General features: G+C 36.5%; 1 protein-coding gene across 1 annotated transcript in view; it reads left to right on the plus strand.

Annotated features, from left to right (window-relative positions):
* The window catches only part of LOC120633877 (fibroblast growth factor 10), a 173,450-nt gene that overhangs the window by 108,946 nt on the left and 39,326 nt on the right, over positions 1–25,178 (plus strand). The window contains exon 2 of the mRNA XM_039904257.1: positions 18,580–18,683. Within this exon, the coding sequence (XP_039760191.1) occupies positions 18,580–18,683 (104 nt within the window). The remainder of the gene's footprint in view (positions 1–18,579; positions 18,684–25,178) is intronic.

Raw genomic sequence — 25,178 nt, forward strand, 5'->3', positions numbered from 1 at the left:
CCGGTATGCTAGTTCTCCATAATGTTCACAAAGGCGTGAGAAGTCCACAGATCTGCAATTGGCCAGCGCGGTGGACTATAGCCCAAACCCTTCTCGTTCTGAGAGGAGACCCATGTTGTACGCAGTCAGTTTTGTCCCAGAATTTTAATAAACAACTAAGTGAAAAATTGCCAAAGACGTCACTTTATTGACATTCCCGCGTGTGGGGTCCTGTCAAATCAATGCCTCGCCTGTCAACTCACTGTCGCAACTGTCAGCGGTAATAATAATCTGTCAAAGTTAAAGTAATTGGGCGCGCCCTTCTTGTACAAGAGCTAGTGGAATATTTGGGGAGGTATAGTTGCTTTAAGAAATCTGTAAATCTGTGATAAAAGAAATCCTCTACCTTATCTAAAAATATCAAAGAAAGTTCAGAAATTTCTGATGGGGCTTAGTGGATTTCTGATATAATATTTTTAGATTGACCTACCATTGTTAGCATTTAACAGCCCATTGTTTTGGAAAAACAAAACTAAGGTACAAGAAATTACATAATTTTTTCATGATTGTTATAAAATAAATATACTGCACCAAACTATAGATAATTGTTGTCTGTTGAAGAGTTTCGTGCTCCATCTCTGGAGTATTAAATTAATTCTTTGCCACATGTAAACCACAACTAAACATTGTCTAAGTTAAATTAAAAATAGTTATAGTTAAAGCAAAAATACTTTAAGTGAAAACCTGCGAATTTTTTTTTATAAGAAGTGTGTGTTTGGATCCTGCTTTACTCGTAAAACCAAAATAATCATGAACGAAAATTATGAACCTACACACTTACAACTTTATTCCACGCGTACGCTTATACAAATTCAAATTCAATTTTTTTCGCAACTGCTGAGTTTCTTGCCGGCTTCTTCTCGGTAGAATCTGCCTTCCGAACCGGTGGTAGAGCCACTACAAACAGATATACTTGATGTTTCAATAGGTGTACTTGAAATAAATGAAATTAATTTGAATTTATAATATAAACATATACAATAAACGCGGACGAAGAACGCGGGCAAAAGCTAGTTATTCAATATAATCTTAAGTTTTGTTGCAACATTTCATATTATTCGAGTACCTCCTCCAAACTCTCCTCCAACTCTCGGCCAATAATTTTGATTGATAACAGCTGACTCCAATTCACACTTGTGTTCTTTCGCACTTCATTTATCACAAGTTAATTGATACTCGCTTAATTAACCACTATAGGTGGTGCCAGGGCTCACTCTTTGGAAGAGTGTGTGTGTTATTCTTAAATGAAAAGTTATCAATCGACTGCAGGCACTCCCTGTGATTGATTGCAAAACTTGTGATTGGCTAAACGGGCTTAGCGCCCAAATTACTAATAATAACTCACTGTAAACTCTCGCTTATAATTGCGGTTATATATATATTGACTTTATCGTTAATATAAATTATTATTATTCTAACAAAGCCACGCAATCCCGAAATGTCTACCACTCATCAGATTAATGACCTTAAAGTGTTTAAGGTATTTGAGTAGGCATTTATACGAATGTGTGTGAATTTTGCTTAAATTTGGCACGGCCTATAAAGCGTGTAACATGATCACTTAGGAATGTGACATCCATTTTAAGGTGGTAATTAATAACCGAATGCTACCGACTTTATAATTCATCCATATCTATATATAATGAATTTAAGGAGTCTGTCAGTCTTTATTTCATAATCAATAACTATGATAGCGTTTGTCCTGACTGACTTAAAGATAATCTACAGCCCAAACGGCTGATGGTAGCGTAACTTAAAAGTCACTCGCTTGCATTAACTTCGTTATATTTTGGAAAATGTCAGGTATGCAGGTTTCCTTCCACCCCATGCAGGACGTTCCAGCGTTCCAGCGTGGTGGACTACGGGTCCGGGCCGGTACGATAATAACAACAAAATTACAAAGTCAAAGTCAAATATTTCTGCATTCAAAAAATATATATATAGATGTCACTATTAATACGTGAGCTTAAGGTTATTAACGTAAGGTTACAGAAAAATCCTATTATAATATTAAGGAATATTTAAACGATAAAAAAACTTGGGTGTGAATTGCTCTAGCTTCATAGCTTAATTTAAATTTACTGGAAGATGGTGATAACAAAAAACGAAGTTATCACCATCTCGTTACAATTATGTAAACAAATATGTATGAACGCTTCATAAGTGCCTGTGATAGGCACTTATGAAGCGTTCATATATTTTTCTTTACCGTTTTAGCAACTGATACCTTTTCTCTGCACAAGTACATGAAAAAAGAAATTTTGAATTTTAAATTTGAATTTTTACGTTCATTACGTAAAAAATAAGTACATAGTAGTGAAACCATGGCGATAAATACATTCGTAAACTTAAAACACAAATCTTAAGTATTCTCTTTAGACAGGAAAAACAAACTGCTCTTGCGGAATTTTGTAAAAAACGAAACAAACTCGGGCAACAGTTAGTTTCTAGAAGGCAACGTCAAAATCCGTCAGACGATTAAGTGGTTGGCAAACGGACCTGCACAGACGCAACCATAAAATCAATCACATTTTTATCGGCGGTTTCTCTCGCTCACTAATTTCCCACCACAATTATTATCGTTCCAAAAACTCCTGTTCCAAGTGTCAATTTACTGCATTGTAATAACATTTTCCCAGAAAATCGCGATTCGACTTGCGGCCAGAGAAGTACATTTTAAGTGAAGCGTTCACGAACAAAGAGTTGCCGGGCGGACTTTGCGACTCATTAAATTGGACTTTTAGGGTTCCGTAAGTACAAGGAGATACCTTTAAAACCCTCCTATTGAAGTGCCTCGTCACATAAACCGTGTGTGGTTTGAGATGATTAGAAATTCATAAAAATAAACGGTCAATATATAAACTTAAATCACGTGAATCCCTCCGTGAAAAATTTAAAGAAATAGGTATACTTACGGTAGCCTCACAATATATTTATAACAATATAGTATTTGTAAGACAACATATTAGTCTTCATAAACAAAAAGTGGATATAAACAGTCGACTTACAAGAAATGGTCATAACTTAGTGACATCTGCATATCGTCTGCGAAAGGTGCAGAAGTCATTTGTGGGATTGAGTATACGCTTTTCAAAAAATTCAAAATTCATTTATTTCAAGTAGGCCTAATACAAGCACTTTTGAAACGTCAAGTCTGTCCGTGTGTAGTGACTCTACCACCGGTTCGGAAGGCAGATTCTACCGAGAAGAAGCCGGCAAGAAACTCAGCAGTTGCTCTTTTCCAACATCAAAAATTTTCATTTTATATTTTAACATTCATTTTTCTATCTTGTGAGAGATGAAAGCGGAGCTTTTGATTTTTTTTTTTTCTTTATAAACTCAGTGAAGAAGATCTATTTTACACCGTCCTTGCGTTGTGAAACAGTAAGATTTACTAGTTTCGGAAAAAAGGGAAAAACAATGTTTTGTTTTTCATATTTTTTTTTGGTTAGTATTTAAAATTAGTTTAGATAAATCCTAATTCCTATAGTTCATATATACTACTACTTCAGAAATAGTACAGGCTTAGTATTAGCCTATTCCGTCATAAGTCCGAATTGGCAAATGTCCACGTATCGTAAAATATCTTTCCCACAGAGCGAACATGTGACACACATCCTAGTTCAACTAAACATCACGTGTCGTTTAAAAAAAACACGTAAATATGGTATTATAACTGGTTCTGAGAATGGAAATGTTCCAATGCAGATTGGTGGGCTTTAACACAATGTGTTATGGTCTCTCAGGCACAGTTACGTGAACTTTGAATCGCAGGAATTGAACCGAGGATTCCGTGATCAGTATCTAGAACATGCCAACCTCTTGACTGATGGGGCAGTTATGCGGTTTTCAGTCCTAGCAATCCTACAGACTATGAGAATACTTTAATTAGAGACTTTTAACTATCTTCAAACTTCTCTCCTATAAGACCAAAGATACCAGAGTTACCGACCGACTACATGATAACAACACTTAAGTTTATTAGTACTAGTTAAAAAATAGAAATTCAATCTATTATTTAATAACAATAAAGATTGTGCATATGTGAAAAGCAAACTAGAAATCTTAATTTATTAAAGAAAGAGAAGAGCCTAAGTCATAATTGGAGAACAGAGAACTCGCGGAGAACAGATTTCCTCCATATATTTTTCTTTACCGTTTTAGCAACTGATACCTTTTCTCTGCACAAGTACAGTAGTGGAGGCAAACTAGAGGGCTGTCATGTCATGCCTTTCTTTTTGTTTACGAGGTTAAAAACTAACAAACTGCATTACTATGAAACTCGAGCCCTGAGGTCAATGCCCCCGTTTCTAGACTTGTCTTTTAAAAATTTTACAGCACGCATTGGCACTAAAAGAAAAAGTTTCCGTCGAACACTTCAGCCTATCACAACTGTCCGTATAGTTTTTATAGCTCCTCTATGGTTTTACAGTCTGTTTTAAAAGTGTTTATTGTTTTTTGTAAGCTTCTTCTCGAACCGTGAATCACGAACCATTTTTATGTTTACATATCAAATGTCTAAAATTGTCTGATCTATTAATCCATGAAATGACGAGCAGTTTCTCAAACATGCTATCCACAAGATTGTTGAGCCAGTAGACCTGTAGACCTAGAGTCTAGTACTTATCATGTTCTAGGACCTGGGTTCGATTCATGGTCGGGCAAAAAATTTGGAACTATTGAATTTTCTATCAGCGCCTTCTCAGTTTCAGAGTATTGGTGTTTTCTATCGCTATGTTTTATGAGATTACGCTATGGCCCAGTGATAATCAATAACGTGTGATATTTATGGCGTGTTACATTGGAGACGCGTGGAGGGTTTTAGCTTTAAATCTCTTTGTCCCAAAAGGAACCCTCAATTGCACCTAATAAGCTGAAAGACAGTCGTACTTTTTCATTTCTATTATAATTCCCAGCGTAGCGTCCTACTACTAGGATTCATAGAAAAAAGGATAGGAGTTTAGGCATGTCTTGTCTTGCATTGTCATCAAAAGCTTGATTTTTCATAATACTTTTAATAGTAATAAGACGAACCAAACCGTCGCTTATGAACATAGCAACACTTCGCAGGGTATGCGGAACACGTCCTGCGACGTGTGACCCTGTGTCCATCAACCTGAGGCATCGATGTTAAGGCATCCACGTCATCCAGAGCGGAAAACAGCAATGATGCTTGGCGGCAAAAATAAGCATGGTGGTAGTATTTCACTTCACTAGCTCTGTCACATTTAGCTACAGTTTCACTATTACTTCTAAAACTACAAAAAAGGTCTCAAGAACACATGGCTTGTATATATTTGAATTGCCCGATGACACGTACGTGCTTTCGATTATTAAATTCGCTTGTCAACAAATCCCAATCTAATAATAAGTTAGCAATGCGAAGAACTATAGCAGAAAGTCACAGGTTAATTATAACATGAAAGGTCGCAGTTTACAGTCCGCTGGTTAACTGCCGATAACCGTAATGATGTCATCGCGTATACGTCGACATCGATATTACCTGCTAGAACTCCATATTATAAACACTCCAGTAGAGTTCAAATAAGGTTATGTTGTTAAAGTTTGCACTTCAAAACCACCAAATTCACACTACCACATAGCCCATATGTATTTTAGTTCAATTTAACTGAGACTATGATCTTTTTCCGAACGAGTGTATTTTGAACTTTAGTTAAAATAGATCCAAGTAAACTCTAAAATCCAACAACAAACTATGTATTCCTACTTACTGCAATTTTTCTGTGTATCTCTGTGCATCATTATGAATTCCTATAGGAGATATTCTAACAGGATTTTTGTATATTATTACATCATATACAGATACAAATATTAACATCGTAGTAAGTGTATTGCATTTTTTCAATTCAAAATTAGATCGAAGCCTAACATGCGAAAAAGCTTCGCTTTTATTGCCAGTCCCATAATATTTTACATGTACGTTTTGCATTAAATACATGTGTATGTGTGTGTACATAACAGCCATTCCTTTTAATGTCCATAACGAATGTCACCGATAAATTGAATATTTATTAGCAATTGTATTTCAATATCACGCCTGGTAATTGTATACCGTCGAGTAAGCAAGCGCTGACAAATTGATTGACGTATTACGCAGCGCGTTATCGAGTAAACTCTCCAAATAAATCGTCGTTTTATTCGAACATTGAACTCGAGAATTGCAACTCGAACGTAGATGCAGATGCTATTGGCCTCTGAGTCATGTAATGTTTAGGATGTGATTGCGCAACGCATCCCGCGTGACAGTTTAATGTACAGAAGGAAAACTTAAATTCATTGAAATTAACGGGTATGAAACGAGATGGAATGCCACGTTAAATTTTTGGATAGAAGCGGGCGTTATTTTGCAAAAATCAATGATATATTATGAAAATTAAGCTTAATTGGCCATACTCCGCGAAAAGCAGGAGAATCCGTATGGTGTAATTAATAATTTCTTCAATCCTTATACTCCACACCAAACATATCTTCGGCAATGTACCCTCTACGTAAAATTCATATACGCTCGCCTACCGTGGTCTCCGTACCTTTATTATAATAAATTGATAATAGCGATTCAGTGATTTAAAAAACAATTAGGTATTCGAACGTTTTGTAACCAACGATCCGCATAACTAAGTTTAATTACAAAGGTTCATATGGCTGATATCTAAACAAACTCTGCTCATAATACTGTATCTACATAAACCTATATCAACTCTATTTTTTGCATTTCAAACTTCAGAGAGAAAGTGAAGCACATATTTATAATTAGTAATAGTATTAGTGGCAAGCTAGTGAGAAGTGAATCCTTTTTCATTTCATTACTCCTGGACCAGTTGCCGCAGTAGGTTGCCCGTTGTACGCAGGAACGCTATTGCGGCTTTCGGTCTTAAAATAACTTGCCCAAGTTAATTGCCTCAGAAACGAATAACGCGATATTACGCGTTTTTCGGACATTTGCATATAAGCTTAACGTGTTTTGATGTCTCATCTGCCCCCATGATGAATTTCTGTCATACATAAAATGAGAGGTGTTTGTTTATTGAACCGAGCCCTGTTATCATATAGCACATGTTTAGTCGTCGGTTACAATCTGTTTATCGATAGTCTCGTGACGCGTGCGCACGTCACTAGAGGCGCGCGATACGTGCGCAGGCGCACGTCTCCCGGCGTCAATACGGAACGCGAAAATCTCCGAACAAGGCCGAACGATGACCTCGGTTATGCAGTCATGTTTTGTACATATTGCGGGATATCTTTAGGTAAAATTGTCGGATGAGAAAGTGATTGAGAATTTAACGAAGCGTGAACTAATCTAGACAACTAGATAAAATGCCATTTCTCTATGGCCTCAAGATATGCCAAATACAACCTGCTAACGTTATATCAATACACATCACATTAAGGGGACCCGGTCTAACCCCATAGAAAGCCATGTTATTCAGCCATTAGAAAGGCTAATCCCCCAACAATACGACAAGGATTCCACATGACTGTCCCCGCGTTGTATCAACACGATAAGCTTCATTCACGTCTAATGTACTGAGGAGGTGATAATAAATTAAATCCCCATTGACAGCCAAAAGACATGCTGACCAAATATTACCACCATCTAAGTATCAGAGCACACTAATGACTTTTAGTTTTATAACTTTACTTTATATCTAACACCACTTTTAAAGAACACTCATGAAAAGTTTGAATTGACGTCACAAGTGAAAACGTAACGTGACATAACGGATTCATAATAAAAATAAACAAACAATGGAATTATTCTCTGGCGCGCCATTCGTTTTGATTTAAAATAAATAGTAATTCATTAACCACGATATATCTTGGCCGAATCACTAAATTTTTGTGCTTATCATGTATGTATGTTTAGAACTAATCGTGACAGTATTTGAATTTGGAAATATTGATGACGATTTTATAAAATATTGTAAATAAAAGGACTATGACAAAAATCTAGCTATTAACACAAGTAAATATTATTCAAGACTTTTTTATACACCTGCCAAGTTTACACATAATATATAGATTTTTAGTACATTTAGTATATACCAATGCACCTACTTTTGGTTCATTCAAAGACGATTGTATCAACTTTTTGTCCAGCGGCACGTCACAAGTGTGCTCCTAAACTAATGTTGCTCACGGTGGCCGAGGCTGGCCCTATTTTTGACAGCTCCCAACTTTCACCGTAATTATTATTTATACAGCGCTCCACGCTCTCGTACCAGCCCTTATCTTTGAGTTCATAATTTTCATTACTGCTCAGGGCTGCCTCTTATCGCATAACAGCTTTTGATTACGCTTTGGTCCACATTGGATAGAAGCAGGCGTTACTTTGCGGAAATCCATGATATATTATGGAAATTAAGCTTAATTTGCTATAGTCCGCGAAAAAATATGATACTTAACAATTATTCATTGTAAAGTCAACATCTCCTGAGGATGCTCCGGTTTCGGAGCCTAACGTGCGTAGAGGGTACATTGCCGAAGATCTGTTTTATTGACAGATTCTCCTGCTTTTCTCGGACTAAAGCAAATTTAGCTAAATTTTCATAATATGCTTTGGTCCACGTTTGTTTCCAGGATGGGAACGTTAATGAAAAAAAACATGAAAACTCATGGAATAATAATTAGCCCAGGATGCAAGGTGTCTTAATTTCGCTACAAATTTCAGAAACGAGAAACCCATCTCCTGGAAGTGCCGAGTGCCTATGTATGTCCCAAATTTCATAAATATCGGGTGATCCCAACATAGGTAAATCCATCAATCAGACACACTTTCCCATTTATAATAACAATTTTTCCAGAATTCCCGTTTTTTATTTGTATCTTCAACCCTGAATCGGATAAATTTCTGGTCGTATGCCTTTATCTCCTGTAGATTACGCGCCTGCCTCCGCGGGTGGATACACACTAATCACCTGATTTGCGTCAGACCAGCGTCGAATTGTATTCAATTAAATATTTAAATATCTCATAACATATGACGTCTTCCGACAGGCGGCATGTAATTGGATACCAATGCTTACTTCGTGCTGGTTTTTGGTTAAAAAACATTGACATAAAATATTGAAATACGAAGATAAACAGCTACACATAATATAATATATATATATGTTTTGTTGTACTCTGACTGAACTCACAAAGGTTGCATGCCTCACAATGGTGCATTTGCTACTCTGGTAAAGTTTAGTGTGTAGGTAGGCATCAGTATCTACGCTAGTGCATTAGGAAATTCCTGTAAACTAGTCGTAAGTTAGAAATAAATAAATAAATAACCTTTGGTGCCGATTCACTTCCTTTTCGAACAGTTGCTAAACGGTGGCTACAATCCCCATACAATATTTGCGCTGAGTTGACAACTAACGCTATTAAATTATGCGTTTTGTATGAAGACAACTTGTTGAAAAAGCTAGTGAAACAGACGAGTTGCAGTATGCTGCTGCAACGTTTTACAGAAACTGGGTTTTTCGGTGTGAGCTCGACATTTCAGTATTTTTAACAACGTCCTTAGAGCTACGTCATTAGATATGCAATGCATTAATATATGTAGGGTAGCTTTAATTAAACCATCCTGGTTCAGTGGTGAGCGAGTTGTTTTATAAGTGGAAGATTTTCGAGGATCGATCCCCGGCAGGTCTCCTCCCGCAATGAGAAAGGGTCAAGACCGTAGTCCACCACGCTGGCCCACGCCCCACACACACCTATGAAAACATTAAAGAGAACTCTCAAGCATGCAGGTTTTCTCACGATATTTTCCTTGATCGTTGAAGCCAGTGATAATTTAATTGCATAAAACGCACATAACTTAGAAAAGTTAGTTGTGCGTGCTGGGATTCGAACTCGGCCCGCCGAAAATTAGGCCGAAGTCTTAACGATCACCGCTTCTCAGGGCAAATTTTGTTATATAAACTAAGAATAAATGAGACAAAGAATATACTTTGTGCCATAATCCGACAAGTTATCTCCTACCTCGGAAGATAGTCTTGGTTAAATATTAAATTGCCAAAAATATATAATTTTAAATTTGACTCATTGTTTTCTATTTCACTGCTTCACTTAAAATTTATCTTAGATTTTTGTATATCAGTGTATCATATGTGAACATCAATACAAGGTCGAGTTGTATCTTATAACAGTAGAACTATACGTGAATACTAATCGCTTGGATTTATTGACTTTATTGTACACCAGTGAGACTACATAAAGTGTCAGCTTTCATACAAACGGTACAGTTATTTTAAATGTAATTTGATACTTCTATTATACTCCTTAAGAAATTTATTTTAAATCATAATGTGTCCATACTAATTTTACAAAGCTGAACAATCGTTTGTGTGTTTGAGCGTGTTTATATAATAGTTTCTGAGTTTAGTAGGGCATAGCTCCGACTTTAAGAGTTATATTTCGTTATAACGAGGATGGTATTTAATGTTTTAGTTACAAAAAAAATAGTGCGATCGATTTGTTTAAGTTAATAAGAATAATAGCATTTCATAAAGTTTTTCAATTCTTTAGAATATTATCAAGAGATAATAAGTGCACATTTGATTAACAATTATCCACGAATATTAAAATTGAATATGCATTTGCATTTAGCAAGATATTAAGCAAAACAGTTAGTTAGCTGAATAGTGGATGTTTAATTTTTCAACTTTAATATAAACGGAGATTCATAAAAGTGCTTCGTAAATTGTAGGAAGTTTATGAATTATGTACAACCACGATTACAATACCAATAATATTTTTTTTTTCAACGTCCGGCATGATTTTATTTATTATGAATTTCATTTTTACTAAAAGAGTTTTTAAGTTACTAACAAGAAAATTCTCAGCTGTGAAAATTCTCACATGTTGTGTTTGTAAATTCTTAGTTGCTCTAAATAAAAAATGCTATTATTTTTATTATTATAATACCCCTTATACAACAGTTGCATTAATAACTATTATTATTTTGTAAATAATTATTCTAAAGGGTTTATTTAAATATAGCTAGAGAATAAATTATCAAGCTTTTTAATTAGACGCTTCAGAAAGCAAGAGGGATAAACGTTACTAGTCACAAAAGGGAAGTCACGCGTCAAGTTCAAGTTCAGAGCTGACACTCATCCCGGCGTTTATTAGATTAATAACAACAATTAAGTCACGACGCGTCCGTCCGTGTGTGTGGTCGTCGCGTGACTGACTGCAATTATGGCGGGAAACATTACGCAACTAGCGCCATCTGCAATTTATGTTTACTGGATGTTGTTCTGATTTTGAAATTAAATGTTGATGTTTAACGAGCGTGTGATGAATAACGTAATGTGACATAAATGACATATATAATGTGGTGAACATAAATGACATGCATTATAGTCCGCTTACACACATTGGAGAAGCACCATAGCACCAAATTGCTTATGCATCAGCCTGAGATGTTGATGAAGTTGGTGATGATGCGGAATAATAATTACAAAGGAAAATTATGGACTGGCGATATGTCCACTGTCATAGTATCCAATGAGTCAAAGTTTGGGCATGAGGCTAAGTAGACTTCGGAAAAGACAATGCACCCTAGACTTTGCACGCGAAAAATCTCTTGTTTTCCGAGGGCAAATTACCGAGAATAAATCCACGGCTCGGTGATGAAATAAAACTGTTCAAACACAAAGTACAAAGGAACTAGTCGCTCCCTCGTGACGGAGGATCAGGGCTCCTATAGATACAGCCTACTTAACTTGATGTCTAGAATCTCTTCCGATTCTCAGCCGTATGATACACACTGTAGACTGGATAGTCGAGTGCTTCCGGAACCTGGTCCGACCAACATCATTCGTCATAGATGATTGTTTGATTTTTAACCCCTAACGAAAAAACGACGGGGTGTTATAAGTTTGAGGGGCCTGGGTGTGTCTGTCTGTGGCATCGTATTTACCGAACGGATGTCGATTTTGATTTTGTTTCATACATTTTTTATTTTTATTCCACAAAATTTCATTCGATACGTAGGGAGTGTTCTTAGTTTATTCGACGAAAATCAGTCTAAGATGGCTGCCGCCACAAAATAGCGGATAACATATTTATTTCACAACTCCCTCAATATGTGTATCAAATGAAAGGGCTCGACTAGTAAAATATTTAACACTATTATGATAGCCCGGAGGTTTTGAAACAAAATATATTTGAATATTATAGTAACGTGTATTTCCACAGCAAATCATTGAATCACTTGCCAGAGGACCTCAAAGTTTCGTTGATCCTCAAATTTTTACGCTAAATCAAGAAAAGTATGTCGTTGGAAAACAATTGTTTATTTGTGCTGGTTATGCCAAAGCATATCAGTGATACAATATGAGAGTACAGAGACATCCGATATGTTTATTGATCACACGGTCAGCTTGCGGTTCCGAGTATCCCAGATTCGAAGATTGTTTGTGTTTGTTTGTATAGAATACGTACGCCACTAAACATGACTAATAATGTAACTTGCTATAGTAAATTGAAATACATGACAGTTCCAATTTCGAGACAACCTCAAATATGATTATTTTTCTATTATGTTCTGACTAGGCACCGTCATAATTTTAGCTTCTTTCAATTTATTCCTCAATTCCTCTTGGGCCCATTTTATATATTACTAGCGTACCCAGCCCGCTTCGTCGGGCTAGATTTTGTATTATTTTATTTAAACAATAAACTTACATCTTTAAATTTTTAATTTAAGTCTCATAATATATTAAATCATTTATTTCTCTCCATATCATTCTCTTCTATTAGTAAATAAAAGCAGTTCATAAATAGGAGTGCTCCAATAGTCACCAAACTTTACAGTATTACTCGCCAGATCAATCCGGAGATTCCGTGAAAGTTTCATTGAAATCGGTCCAGCCGTTTCGGAGCCTATACGGAACATACCCACACACTTTCTCTTTTATATATATAGAAGATTTACCCCATAATAAAATCGACCGTTGCACATAATATTGTAAAGTAACTAAAAGTATTATCCATAGATTTGGTAGAGCTTCATGTGACAGGGCTTATCCGGAGAAATGTCGCCACCATGCTTACATCTGCCTTTCATACGTTTTATAGACTTTTAAAATTCTACCTGCTCCGCGTACAACTAAACCAACGCGACAGTTTATAATACGTTTATTTAAAACGGTTAATTTGGTTCTGTAAGCACAACATATGTTATGTGGGAGTTGATGGGCCAGTAAAAGCTGCCGCAGGCGCCGTCAACCCTCAGATCTTCGCCAACTGACGAACATGGCCACCCGCAACATTCATTAATCGATATCACGTTGTGAGGTTGTGCTGATTTAAATTTTATTTTTTTTACCTTCTGTAGCCTCAGTACAAGATGCAGTGATGAAGAGCAACGCTCGCAATCGAGTAGTCGTTATCGAGTGTTAAACTCTTTATCATCAAAGTAAAATGGACCTAATGTCACGCAGTTTAGAGTCGCAAATCCTGTACTTCTGTTTTTTGTTTTGCTAACATTCGCTCAAGACCCTATGTTACTGTTCGTCCTTTTGACTAACTTCATGCCAAAACTCAAGTTGATTGGTTACTCATTAAGGGCATGAAGGAAGGACAAACAAACAATCAAACACAGTTTCTCATTTATAATATTAGTAAGGATTTCGCGACTTCAGAATAATAATTGGAATTGGCCTAACACATAAGTCATACACTTGAAAGTAACTTAATTTAACTTTGGAAAAAGTAAATTAAGAGCTACGGACACATTTCTTCTAAATGTGTAATATATATTAAACGATAAAAAAGCTTGGGTGTGAATTGCTCTAGCTTCATAACTGGTGAGATAATGATAAAAAAAAATTACCCGGCTAAGTTTGTTGTGGGCTATTTTTATACCAGGGCGCGTTTGGAACCCTCGTAACTTTAGGGTTAAGTTGGCGAACGAAGTTATCACTTACAATTATGTAAACATATATGTATGAACGCTTAATAAGTGCCTGTGATAGGCCTACATGAATAAAGAAATTTTGAATTTATATATATCTTCCCTTTCGCCATAGTGGACTGAAATAATTAAATATTACAAAAAATTAAATTATAGTTGTTCCGAATACTTAATAGGACCCACATATTTATAAATGTTTATCTTCAATAAATAATGTAACTTTAACTCTTAGAAACGTGTTATTAATAAATCTCATCCACTAACTGAAATAGTTCAGAGCTCCTCCATTGAATAAATAAAACAGATAAGGAAATCGTGAACCGTCAATATTCATAAATGCAATTGAGTTTTAAATAAAGCGTGTTTCAATATTGCTAATATTATAAATGTGAAATTGTATTTGTTGGTTTATATTTCTTTCAAGCTGCAACAGAGAATGATTAGATGTGATTATTTGCACTGATTTAGTTGATAGACCACAAAATAGCTGTGATTGCGTTTTAACCAGAAAAAGGCACGGTTTCTTTAGGGGAGAAGCGCAAACTGTTACCTCTTCATCAAAAGAGATATAATTAAGTATTCAACTACTACTTACCTTGGGATAATACATAGTACATAAAGATTTGAAAATAAACCGAAAGTATAAAACGAAAGTGAATTTGTAGGTTTGTTCTACTTCTACCGCCAACATCTTAGGACTTCAGCTTCACTACCGGGGGGGGCGAGTTCGAATTCCAGCACGCGCCTCTAACTTTTCTAAGTTGTGTGCGTTTTAAGTAATTATAATGTTACTTGCTGCAACGGTGGAGAAAAATATCGTGAGGAATCCCGCATATCTGAGAGTTTCTATAATGCGCTGAACAGTGTGTAAAAAAGTCCACCAATCCGCACTGGACCAGCGTGGCGGACTACGGCCTAAAACTCTTCGCATTGTGATATGAGACCCGTGCCCTATATTAGACCGGTATTGGGTTGATATGTTGACGATCATGATGATTTAGGGGAATAAAATTGAAGAGTTATATGCCATAAATGCGTACAAAAAAACTCCATATATGCAAAGACGCATAAGGGAGGTATAATAAAACTATAGATATATGATTTCCCCATACCTAACGTTTCAATCAATAAAATGAAAACATCTGTTACTCTACAGACACAATTGCTCGAATTTCGACCACACGCGATTACAATACAGGTTATTTTATCTGATACCTCGACTTTATTACTTACCATCGGATTGGGTTTACGAGCGAAACGTATAAAGCCATCGATAAAAGAGATACAAATTGTTATAAATTACTTTTCCATTATCAGCAACACCCTGTATAGTATCTAGATCGGATCGTGTCGATGGCCACGCCCCTCGCGCCGAGGGCTTCACTTTAATTAAGTTATATCACAGTGTTATTGGTCGTCGGTTTTCGCGGAACAACAAAGGATCAATCTGCAATTAAGATAAGGTTAAATTTGTTATGTAATTTTTCATATTTCGCCGGTTATTTATGAGTTCGTCGAACGTTTTGTAAAAATTGTGTAAAAATAGCGTCCGCCAGTCGTTTAACCATCACGTTTCCATTCACCCAATTGGCTAAAAAGGTTATGTTTTTGCGATATTTCAATACCCATATTTTCATAATTTGTTTTTGGAACGCTTTAACTGATTTTGATGAAACTTTCATAGACAGATAGAAGGTTATATAGGCTTCTTTATACTCTAGGACTCTAGCCCTAAGGGGGCGTAAGAGTGCATTTGACCGTGTTGTTTTTATAGTTACAGACATTCATTATCATCATCATCATCATCACATCAACCGATTGAAGTCCACCGCTGGACATAGGTCTTTAGTAGGGAGTTCCAAAATCCACGATCCTGGGCAGCTTGTTTCAAGCAGCTCGCAGCGATTCGCTCGAGTTTTGTTGATAGGAAATGGAACTTTTAAAAAAATTACAGCAAATCTACCGCGATTGCTGCTAACGCACTAATATGCATTGTTTACGGAATCATTACATCACTCCTATGCAAACCCTCCTCGAAAGGGTTACGCAGACGTATTCAGTTTATGGGTTAACCCACATTTTCTATCGACTGGAAGCTAGTTTAACGCATAGTATACAAAAATGTATTTAAGGATTTTTTTGTTGGTATAAAATGAATTAACAAAGTCGGTTTTTATTTTGTTGTTAAAAAAAAATTACAAACGCCGATAAAGTTGTGGGCAGTAAACGTAATAGTAAGTTGTACCCAGATGTCATTTTATAGAAAATTTTTCAATCTTACGTAAATTTTACCTATTAAATACTTATGGCTAAATATGAACCGGTTAATGGAATCTCGAATCGTTAAAAGCGTTTAGAATTCCCTTTAAACTTAAGAGCTAGTACTTCAGGACATCAGGAAACAGTAGTGCTCACAGAAGTGTTTATTTGGAAACATAACTCACAGTCATTAGCTCGACGCACGTTAGGCAACACCATAAAACGCCACACGTTAAGCCCTTGTACGGAACACCATGAAATGTTTAGAACGCACCGGGATAAGGTGAGGATCTCATTGAAAGACCAAACTTTTGGACGTGTTATACTTACCAAATAATTAATTCGATATGGTGTCCAAAGTCGAAGTACTTTCCCGCAGTTGATCCGCAACTCAGGAATTAAATAACGAGCGTTTCAAAGGCGCCCTTGTCTAAGTAAAGTTTATGAATGTCTTAACTGTTATAATAGACCTTTGTTGGCAAAATTTACATCATGAAGGACTGAAACGTATGGTTACAGTGAAAATGAATGGAAGCATTCGGTTTATTTGCTTATGCTTTGCGAAGTAGTAGGTTTGTTTGTTTCTTAATTATGGCCTCCTCAACCTCTGAATTGATCTTAATAATTTGGCGACGGACATAAGATAGTATTTTTTCCAGGAAAAACAAACTGTTTCCGCAGGATTTTTGGGTAAAACCGAAAAGAAGACAAAAGCATATTACTAAGCTGATAATTCATTGTTTAACTAAAATCTAACATACAATTGCACTGTCCCAGAAAAAAAACGCTAGTTTCTACCCAACACGTTCTACAATCTTGATACCTTTTTGTTTTCGGACAGAATTGCTGCAAGATTGATTATTACTAAAAATGGAAAATAATTTTAATATGTATAAGGAAAATGTTTGTGTGATGAACATGAATGTTTTTAAGTGTTTATATGTATATTATAAGTATTCATCAGTCATCTTAGCACCCATAACACAAGCTACCCTTACTTTGAGGCTAGACGGCGATGTGTGTATTTCCATAGTATATTTATTTTTTATTGTTACAATTTGAATGCCGTATAATGGCAGATTGTAGCACGAAACATTATGTTACCGATTTTATAAGATCTAATTTGTTAACGTGCAATCACGCAAATAAATATTTGAATTAGAATTATAATTAAACCAAGAATACCTTGGCCTTAACAATTTCCATAACGTATGACGGTTTCTTCCAGGAGGTATATTACCTATTTAGAATCCGCGTGAAATTCGCGAGGCATTCCCGAACGTCGCGTCTTGTATTGTTATGCTAACATTACGGCCTACTGTCGCCATTAACGCTTATTCTGGAAGCAGGAGATGTCGAGCTGATGGTGTTTGTTTGATGAGATATGGGATATTGTATACCCGTGTTGGATTTCAAAGGAGTTTGTAGTGAGCAATTATGGGACGGTATGCAGCGTCAGGTAGCTTTGGTTAGTTAAAATATTGCAAACTACCAATTTAGGATTACTGAAGATATATAAAGGTTACCCCTTATGAAGAAATTCTAAAGCATAATGGGTTCTTAACTGTAATATTATGTGCTAATACTTTTGTTGTTAAATACGTGTGAAGTATCCATGAATAGTAATCCTGACTAATATTATAAATGCGAAAACGCCCTGACTAAACTAATAACAGCTTTATTATTAATTAAAAAGTTATTTTAGATATTCTTAAGATTGTTTAACTATAAAATGTTGTTGGAAAACAGTTATCTGCTGAGTTTCTTGCCGGCTCTTCTCAGTGGAATCTGCCTTCCGAACCGGTGGTAGAGTCACTACAAACAGACTGACTTGACGTTTCAAAAGTGCTTATTAATTAGGCCTACTTGAAATAAATGAATTTTTAATTTGAATTTAATACACATCATAAAAATCGGTAAAGCTGTTTCGTAGGAGATTAAAAGCTTCAAGTTTTAAAGAATTTAATTATATTCTTGTCTAAGCTATTTCTTGTTTTAAATTCAAATTAAAATATTCTTTATCTTTAGGCCTATCGCAGGCAACTATGAAGCGCTCTTACATATATGTTTACATAATTGTGTAATGGTGATAACTTCGTTCGACAACTTAAACCTAAACTAAGAGAGTTTCAAACGCGCCCTGGTCATTTTTTTTAGTTGTCTAATGAAGTTAGAGCAATTCACACCCAAGCTTTCTTATCCTTTAAGTAATCCTTTATACTATAATAGGATTTTTCTATAAGCTTACGTTTTATATAATAAACGTTAAACTTTTGAGAGATATCTGTAATATTACTTTCGGTTATCATCGGTGAAGCCATATTAACGCGTCTCTGTCTGTGTTGTTGCAGCGATACTTCAGCGTGCGACGTACAAGGTCGGCCTCCTGACGATCCAGGGGGTGTCCACGTGCCTCTACCTCTGCATGGATGCCTGCGGGTTCCAGTACGCTAATGTGAGTACCTTTACCGTTATAACGACATAGTACTAGGGTACCAGGACTTTGAGCGAGTTGCCGGGAGTCCGGTATTTAAGAAACTACTTTTTTGGTATAACTAGGTTGTAGCGACTAAATAAGACGATCCTTTTTATAAGACTATAGATGACGGCTTGGTACCTATATCGCAGTCGCTATCACCGCTTCATAGGCTATTAATTATTAAATATATTAAAAAATTATTAACTTCATCAATAGATTCTCCAACTAGAGCATTCAAAAATGTCGTCAGTCATCACATAAAAACGCGACAAACATCAAAGAACCAATCAATATTCGTATTTGTTAGAAGACAATTGTTCACGAGGCCATCGTAGTTCACTCACTCGTATGTTTACTGTAACTGTTTACGAGCTAACGTCGAATAAACAGACACACGTCGCTCGCCGTTTGATTCATTAACAACTGTGCCAAGGATCCAGCTTCAGAGCGCAGCGCCAATAAAAACCTGCGATCGCTGATTGTGATTGCTTCACTTTCGGTTCATTAATGTATCAATGATTAAGAGTGATTTTGATTGTTGGCTTTAATTGGTGTGCTCCGAACGCGGCGGAATTGATTCACGCTGATTATTGGTATGTTGGTACACTCATTCCGAAACTAAATATTACTAGTTGTAGCCCGCGACTTCGTCCGCATTTGTTATGGTAGCTTCGTTTAGTCAAACAGGGCCTATTTTTTGGGTTAGTTTTTTTTATGTATGCTAACACTCTTGCGATAAACCCTATCCCTAACCTAAACCCGGCATACGCCTGTAAACCCTTGCAAATTACTCTAAGAGTCCTAAGTGAGTTCAAAAGTTTAGTTAAAATCGGCCCAGTCAACAAGTTAAATAAGAACACTAACACGTGTTGTGTGAACAATGAGAATATTTTTCGAGATTGAAGACAGACTTCTATTTACTTATTTGTATACCGATTCCATAATACTTTGAGTAATACATAATATATAAATGCATAATCTAGAAAAGCTTAGATAACAACATAAGCATCATATAAACATAACCTAACATAGTTATTCAAACTTTCATGATGGAAATCAAAATACGTAAATGAGTTAATCAACAAATTCTACCGCATACCCGGCCATACATAATTTGCCGTTTAACTTATTTACGTCCCTAGTTATCTTCAAAGCTTCCGAACGTAGCCAGGCGTGTGGCGTGCTACGTACGAGTAGGGTGGCCATAGGTACTGTAAGGTAACACACTCGTTTACAAATGATCAAGTTTAGAACCTTCATAGTTTTAATTTAACCAGTGTTATCTCAGTCGTCGACTCGGGTGGGAGAAAATAATAGTTGGTTAGTAGGTTGGTTAGTTAAAGATACAAAACTTGGGATATTATAGGATAATTATCTTTTGCATTGTGCTCTATCTACAAGCTCTTACTTATTTATCACTATACTATTCAAGCGAAGTACCAGGTAAAGATTAGCAGGGCAGGGAGCCACTGGACCCAAGGCGCACAAGACCGTTATATTTGGGACTTCAAACAAAAGACCTAGCAGTAAACTTGTAGTTGATGTTATGATGATGATATTACAAATGAGTGATTAGATTTGAATGAACTTTAGCACGCAGATATGAATCTTTGGACTACAACCTAGGATACCTAGCATTATCCTTCTTATCAATATTGTTATTCTTGCCTGATTTATCTAACTATATCTTTGTTTTTTTTTTTATTATCGCAATTGGGAATCGGCCTCGATCCAGACAAAAGAGAGGCTGAAATGTAAGAAACCACTAGGCCTTTAATATGTCATACGAATCTTTGGTTTTCCCGAGATAAAAACTATTCTATATCAGATCAATGAAGGAACTGAGATGTCCATTTTCGAAAGTAATTAAGTATTAACTAAATTATTCTACCGGAATATTTTGTAAGCGTAACAGCTTGTGGTCGCCCTACATTTACATCCGATGAGCGACCGACACCAGAACACCTTACCCAGCTCCCCACCTTACCCATCATCGGATGACGCAACGATGCGGTACGCGGAAGCATTCACTTTTATAACAAGGCTGCTTACTGACAAGCGCTTTACTTTTTTATACTAAACTACTATGATGCCAAAAACGTTAAAAAGTCAAAGTTATAGATGGATGAAAAAAAAATGTGTAAGTACATAGTAGTGATTGGTTCTTTCATCATAGTAATAGAATTAAATTTGTATTGTTCCAATAAATGACGCGTCTCCATATGAATGAATAATAGTACTATCCGTTATCCAACGTTCTCCGTTTTGTATCCAACCTTCTTCAAATATCTAATTTCAATATCAATGTATTACAAACGGTTTTTACCAGCCTTTTTTTCCCCGCGGGGAAATCCTCATGGATACCACCGCGCCACGGGGAGGCACGGTGATTATGTCGGACTTTTACCGACTAAAACCCTACGGTGTCCCAGTCACCTGGTGGCTGGGCCACGGGAACGCTTTCGCATACATCCGCGATAGCCTAACCTAACTCCTAGGTATGCTGAATGGCACTAGCCTCTCCCTTACACTGCTCAGTGGGACCAAGAGGCTGTTAATAATTCAGATATATGAAATTTGAGCTGACCAAAAGACGCCAGTTTGCATTAAGCCTAAAACTTTGATTGTGATCTCAAAGCAAATCATAGCAACCATAAGTTAACAAGAAGCTACTAATTATTAAATTAAGCCGTGTAATTGTTTTAATTGATGACGTCGTTGATTCCCACGAAAAGGGTTTTATTATAAGTTTAATTAACACGTTTAGTGGGCACTGAGGCACTTGCGGCAGTTATCTAAATAACATCAAAGCTATAAACCCGGAAACACGATGTTAACAAGTTCCACACATGTGTTTTACACCTACAGAAATTAAGTCTTTTCGAATTATTTGATAGCCACTTAATTTTATTTAGGACTAGCTGTTTGCCCGGGTTCGTCGTCCTCGTTTATTACGGTTTTTTTACAAATCCCGTGGTATACAATGGAAATTAAGCTTAATTTGCTATGCTCCGCGAAAAGAGGGGAGAATCTGTACATTATAATATGTAATTTCTTCAATCTTTATACTGCACATCAACCAGATCTTCGGTTGTACTCAATGTACCAGATCAATGTACTCTCTACACTACTCAAATTATCGTTGTTATGCATAAATTGTACCAAACTTTTTACTTGAATAAAGAATAAAGAAAATATTGGCTTAAAGCCAATATTTTCTTTATTCAAGTAAAAAGTTCCATTTGTCTAAACCATTGGTCTAACCTGCAAAGGAGCCCAAAAAATACTCAGCTGAGTCAAAATATAAAATACCTTTTAAATTCCTACTGCAAGTTGTAACACAATACTTTTTCCACAAAGCCGGCGTCATAATAGAACTTTCACCGCTCCGATCATCGATCATCAGACAGATCGATACATTCCTCCCAGATCAGCTCGATAAGCATAATATACAGTAATAGACCGTCATTGTTGATTCACTTTAAATGGCCCTAATATCTCTATGTCCAAACAATAAATATCGATGGATATCGATGCATTTATCGGATTTTGATTTCGAAACGACCTCTCGTCATATTAATTCCATTGAATGCACGTCTTAAAGAACTTCCATAGCCCTCCGTCTGCTATTGCAATTGTGTTGGTGTAACATGTGGTCGAGCAATGATTAATATAACTAATTAAAATAAATAAAATAAAAATTTAAAAGCGACCCTGCTTTCCGAGTACAAGGACGTGGGCTCGACTCCCACAACTGGAAAATGTTTGAGTGATGAACATTCATATTTTTCAGTGTCTGGATGTTTATTCATATATTATAAGTATTTATGTATATTATTCATGACAATCATCATCATTATATCAACCCATTACCGTCCCACTATATCGCACGGTTCTCCTCCTACAATGAGGAGGGGGTAAGTCCACCACGCTGGCCCAGTGCCGATTGGTGGTTATTCATGACAACATTCGTCAGTTATCCTAGTACCCATAACACCAGCTTCGCTTAATTTATGGTTGATTGATACTGTCACTAGATGGCGCTCTTTCGATACCATATCAATCGTAGTTTACTTTCACCCGATCGAATAAGTACACGTAGGAAGAAAAGCCGATTCCTGGCCTGCTTAAACCGACGAGTAACACCGCTGTGCCAGTAGGATAGTTTAGTACGTTGATGTTTTGATGACGGCCGATTCGAATCTACGGCTTTCGTGGACACAAACCAGATCTCCCACAAATGAGCTATTGATTACAGTTCGTTATCTTAATTACCTAATTAATGATTAAAGAATGACTTCACGCTGCGGTTAGAAGAACCATGCCCTGCCGCAACAGTGAGAAACTATTTACCTTTATCATTTGTTAGGATTCACTAAACGACTGCTTCGTTACTCTAGTGGTAAGCAGGTTCGATTCACGGGCTGAGCAAAAAATTTCATCACGAAATTCTCAGTACCAGCCATCAGTCAAAAATTTGTTAATGTGACGCTTGTGAGCGTTCAAGAAACTAACATTTGAGTTAATAAAAACACTAAGTATATTAATTGTTATAAAAGTCGTAGGTCTACAAAAGAAGACTACGATATATATGATACTATAAAAGAAGCTCGGAGATTGGCGGAATCACTAATATTGTAGCCCACCAACTCGCATTGGAGCAATATGGTGGGGCTAAGCTTTTAATCAAAAAATTAAAAAGGAGGCTGGTTCTTTTAAGATCGCCAAAGAATCGACTGAGCTGACTGACTTTTGGAATGAGAACTATACCACCCAAAAGACTAAAACTAGTTCGCAATAACTTTTTATAGGCACTTAAGCCTCCTACACACGGCGCTGGGTCCGGGGTGGGAATTGTTACACTTCCTTATCTCTATAGGGCCGCGATCGATGTAAACAGGTAATATATAGACGCATTACACGTAATGACATGCCTTGCAGCGGATATACACGCTTAATACATTACCGAGCAATAAATTCAATTATAAATATACCTCAGTTATGTAAAGTGATGATCCGGTTTTGAAAAAAACAACGTGTAGTTTTAGCGGATTTCAAAACAGGTAATGGTGGTCAATTTAGAACGTAATTTAATGAATGGAAAACCTTGACTTGAAATAAGTATAACGCACGAAAAATCCAGCACGCAATAAAAAAAAGGTATTAAAAGACTTTAAAAATCATTTATTAGATACCTTTGCGCAATGCAGTAATTATAAGCAACATTAATTAATCTGTATTTATTTATTGCTGATAAAATATTATTATTGGAAGCAGGCGTTACTTTGCGGATATCCATGATATGAAAATTAAGCTTTATTTGCTATACTCCGCGAAAAGCAGGAAATTATATTGTTATAAATTTTTGTTTTGATTTTTTTTTGATATAATATTATTGCTTACTGTGCGAAGTAGAGCAGACAGAGGTCGTCCGGGAAAGTGCTACCGCAAATTTTTCTGCTTGGTGTGGAGTATAAAGATTTGAAGCAATTATAATTTATACAGATTCTCCTGCTTTTCGCGGAGTATAGCAAATTTAGCTTAATTTTCATAACATGAACTTTCTTTTAGACTTTCATTCAAGCTAGATTTAAGAGTAAGTAGGTATAGTTATAGTACAAAAATATATGATATTTGTGGTAGAATATGGAACTGCCTTTTACCCACGGTTGTTTTCTTTTGTTGTAGATATATGTTTATGTCCATGCCGAGACACTTAGTGCCAAAGTTAGATTATTTTACTACTGTGCCGAATGAGTTACATGCGGTTTCTGTAAGAACTAATTTCACGCCTTTGTCTACATAGTCTGCAATAAGGACTTAACTAAGCACCAATATAATGTGGAAACTTTACTTTTTAACAAAGGTCGATGAAATTTAGAGTTTCACGTAATTATCCATCATCATCATTTCAACCAATTGACGTCCACTGCTGGATGGACATAGGTCTTTTGTAGGGAGTTCCACAATCCACAGTCCTGGGCCGCTTGGCTCCAGCGGCCCCCAGCGACTCGCCTGAGGTCATCTGGCCACCGAGTTGGGGGCCGACCTATGCTGCGTTTACCGGTGCGGGGTCGCCATTCCCCTTAAGACCCCAACGTCCATCGATTCTCCGAGCTATGTGTCCTGCCCATTGCCACTTCACACACACACACACACACACTACCACAGCTTCGCGACTCGTTGAGCTATGTCGGTAACTCTAGTTCTTCTACGGATCTCCTCATTTCTGATTATCTAGTGTTTTAGTGTAATTAGTAGTGTTTTAGTGAAAACATCGTGAGGAAACCTGCATGCCTGAGAGTTCTCCGTATTAGGCCAGCGTGGTGGACTACGGCTTAAACCCTTCCCAAAGTGGTAGAAGACCCGTGCCCTCTAGTGAACCGGTATTGAGTTGTTAGGATGGTGGGATGATGTAACGAAATTTGTCTAAACGTGACCTTGAAATTTCAATCGCAGTTTAAAAAAATC

Source organism: Pararge aegeria, chromosome 22, assembly GCF_905163445.1.
Source record: "Pararge aegeria chromosome 22, ilParAegt1.1, whole genome shotgun sequence".
Classification (NCBI taxonomy): domain Eukaryota; kingdom Metazoa; phylum Arthropoda; class Insecta; order Lepidoptera; family Nymphalidae; genus Pararge; species Pararge aegeria.